Below are 3,454 nucleotides of genomic sequence, written 5' to 3' on the forward strand. Positions count from 1 at the left end.
GTGCGTGTGCGTGTGCGTGTGCGTGTGTGTGTGTGTGTGTGTGTGTGTGTGTGTGGTAGAGTCTGAGGCTTCAGCTACAGGTCCAGAAGTGATCCCTGAGACTTGTGTGTCCCCTGATGTGGATGCCCAAATGGGCAAGAGCCACTCAGACTCCGATGACATAAGGCTAGGAAATGTAAGTATTGTGTAAATGTGAGTATTGAGTTTTCTTACAGTAACAAAATTATTTTGGTGGTCCCCTGATTTTTATCTACCATTACATTATTATTGTTCAATACATTCCCATTAGCCTCAACTGTTCTATGTTTGTGTTAAATGCTAATTAGCAAATGTTAGCATGCTTACATTCTAAAGTAAAGCAGGAATCATGGCAAACATCCTACCTGCTTAACATAAGCATGTTAACTTTGTCATTGTGAGCAAAGTAGCTTGCCTAAGTACAGCCCCACAGGGTGCTAGGCTTGCATAGCCGTAGACTCTCAGACTTGTTGAGATACATTATGGAGTAAAGTGGTGGGTGACACATTTTGACCTGAAGATGGCGCTAAACATATTGTCAGGGAATCATTTACTAATCATCCTCTTGGGACCATGAATAGATATTTTGGTCAGGATCAAGGTGTTAATCACCGACATCACCACCCCTGCTGCTAGGTCTTGGTATAAATATGGTCATATTTGAAGATATTGGCACAATGAATTGCTATTGACATGACCCAAAAGTATCAGTATCAGCCTGTGCAACTGGACCAGCAGAGAGAAACCGGCTTTGTTTCTGAAGAGACATACTGGGTCTGTAGAAGGCAATCTGCCTCTCTATCTTGTTTTTAGCACTAGTGCTGTGTGTGCCTTGTGGGCCATGTGAAGTTCTGGAGTTGTTCAGGGTTCATTACGTCTCTCTGGTGGGGGGCTAATGGTGCAACGCCTCTCCCTCTGCTCTTGTCATGGCTGTGTGTGTTGCATGTCCCTGCGTGCCCGCGGCTCGATTACTGTCATTTTGACTAATACTTTCACATTGTTTAGTTGAAGGCTGGCGTCTTAAATGGCAACTTATCCATCAAGCTATCGTGGTCCCACAACTTTGAGTTGGTTGCTGTGCGAATGGCTTCCTCCTGTCTTTTTGTTTTTATCATTGCTCTCAAGACCTTGCTGATCAGACAAATTTCCACACAGCATTTCACTCTAGTTTGATTGCTTGCCTTTTTGAAGTTTCACATCTAAAAGATTTCAGCTTCCACTACATTGATAGACATGGTGTTGTGTTAATGAGGTAAAACGGTTAATCTCAACTGTCCTGTGTGGACTAAATCAGCTTCAGAATTCAAACATCTGATATTTATTTAAGTTAACTGGTCATTTAACATTTGTTTTGTAGAACTCTTTTAAAGTATGTCTTAAATATTATGACAAAGTATTTTATATAAAAAAAAAAAAAATGTTTGCTTGCTTGTTGATGTATCCTTCCTCAGGTTAAAGAGGGGGAGATTGGACCTTTTGAAAGCATTCATCTGGAGGTTGTATTCACGCCAACCATTCCAGGAGAGGCCAAACTAGACTTCCACATTAAATTCTCTGACTTAACCAGCAAACCAGTAAGACATCACATGTTTATTGTTTTTTAAATGTCATTAGTAGAATACAAGACAAGGGTAGTAGTTCTGAGTAGTTTATAGAGCCATATATATGTAATCATGTAAATGTTGTTTTATGTGAACCATTGGTGATTAAAGGCATGTTGGTATAAACAGATACCCATCCAGGTGAGGGGTGTGGCAGTCGGCGTCCCTGTATGGGTGGTTCAGCCCAGCATTGACCTGAAGATCTGCATGTTTGACCGCCTCTATCAAGACAGTATCATGGTCCAAAGCAGGTGGGTCCCAGAGCTTGAGATGGATTGACAGATTTGTCAAATATGTAAACGTACTTAATACAGCAATGTTCTTGCGCGACCTGCGTTTCCTTCTTTGGGATCAAAACTCAGAATGTAATACACATAAGAGATGAGAGGGGCCTAAGTAATCTCAGTGAATCAACACAACGTTGCACCAATTGTATCATTGATTAAATTCTGTACAAAATGTATTGTTAACTACTGTTACTAAATTAATTCTTCTAGTTGTTGATGAAGTGAAAACAGAAATCCCTACTGTACAGTAATAACACATTTGTCAAAAACATGAATTGTTTAGTCTTAAAAGCTTGAAGTAAATTACGATGCAAAAAACACAAGCAAAAGAACAATTAACTGCCAAACATATACGTATACGTTGCTCATTTTTTTGTCATACTAAACACCAACAATGTACCTCAATGGAGAAGTACACTAGAGACATTTGAACAGTCCCTCTGTCCCTACACTATAATTCAATAAAACTAGTTTCCTATCCCTTGATGATGTCCAATTGGTTTACACTTGGCCATTTACACACGTTTAGTCTAACTGCCTTGTTTGAACAGGCAACGGATTAAATTAAGGGGCACGAGAAGTCATTTAATACCTTATTAGTGTCACTTTAAGTTATTATCTTTAACAGTTGGAGACAACATTAGATCAAGGACAAACATAATGTGTGTGTGTGCTAGAAAACTGTATGAAGCTTTGGTGTTCAAAGTGATGTGCATTTTGCAATTAAAAAGACAAGGCATCAGTACTGTTAAAGGACAATTCACACAGAACATGTGACCTCAGGGTACCCCTTTATTTTACTGGTCCCTTCATTTCCAAAACATTTCCTAATGTTTAGGATCAAAATCCTTACTTACACAAGTATATTCATTTAGTACTGATTATAAAGAAATTGGAATCATATTATTAACTTATTATTGTTCATTTATTTGAGTTTGTAAGAATGAAACAGTGTGAAATGATAAACAGTATTTGTTGCATGATAAAAGTGCATTGTGTGTTCAAAATCAATTTTTTTATGTTGGACTATATTTTTGTGTTTAACTGCACATACAAGTTATATAACAGTTACTTTCTAGTAAAATATTAGACAAGGTTATTAGTGGAAAGGTGCTCATAAAAGAAAGTGCCATCTTTGTAATTGTTCTAAAGATGAGTTTGTCTGACCTGAATGAACAATCCCAGCAAAGCCACAAGAAAAAAGAAAGTCACTGCAACCAAATTGTGGGACTGATCTCAGTTTGGGATTAGTTGTGTTTTCATGTACAATGTGAGCAGATGGTCCACAACAGCACACACACACATATACATATACAACAGTGTTTCCCAAAGGAAACTGCCTAGTATTCACTAGCAGTTCCTTTGTGTAGGACTAGATTTAGCTTTTGCAAGGCTATTCCCTTAAAAGTCCCATGACATGGTGCTTTTTGGATGCTTTTATATAGACCTTAGTGGTGCCGTAATATTGTATCTGAAGTCTGAAGAGATTTCCTTAGTATGTGCCATTTCTGAGTCTGTAGCTTTTGAGGAGGGGTGGGGGTGGGAGGG

The 3,454-nt window shown here is 38.5% G+C and overlaps 1 protein-coding gene across 6 annotated transcripts in view; it reads left to right on the top strand.

Annotated features, from left to right (window-relative positions):
* The window catches only part of cfap74 (cilia and flagella associated protein 74), a 60,843-nt gene that overhangs the window by 26,392 nt on the left and 30,997 nt on the right, over window positions 1-3,454 (top strand). For all 6 annotated transcript variants that reach the window (XR_004332789.1, XM_032521342.1, XM_032521345.1 and 3 more), the window contains exons 19-21: window positions 60-175; window positions 1,470-1,592; window positions 1,749-1,870. Coding sequence is in view for 5 of the 6 variants with exons in the window: in XM_032521342.1 (XP_032377233.1) it covers window positions 60-175; window positions 1,470-1,592; window positions 1,749-1,870 (361 nt within the window). In the remaining variant the exon portion in view is untranslated. The remainder of the gene's footprint in view (window positions 1-59; window positions 176-1,469; window positions 1,593-1,748; window positions 1,871-3,454) is intronic.

This window comes from Etheostoma spectabile, chromosome 7 (genome assembly GCF_008692095.1).
Source record: "Etheostoma spectabile isolate EspeVRDwgs_2016 chromosome 7, UIUC_Espe_1.0, whole genome shotgun sequence".
NCBI lineage: Eukaryota > Metazoa > Chordata > Actinopteri > Perciformes > Percidae > Etheostoma > Etheostoma spectabile.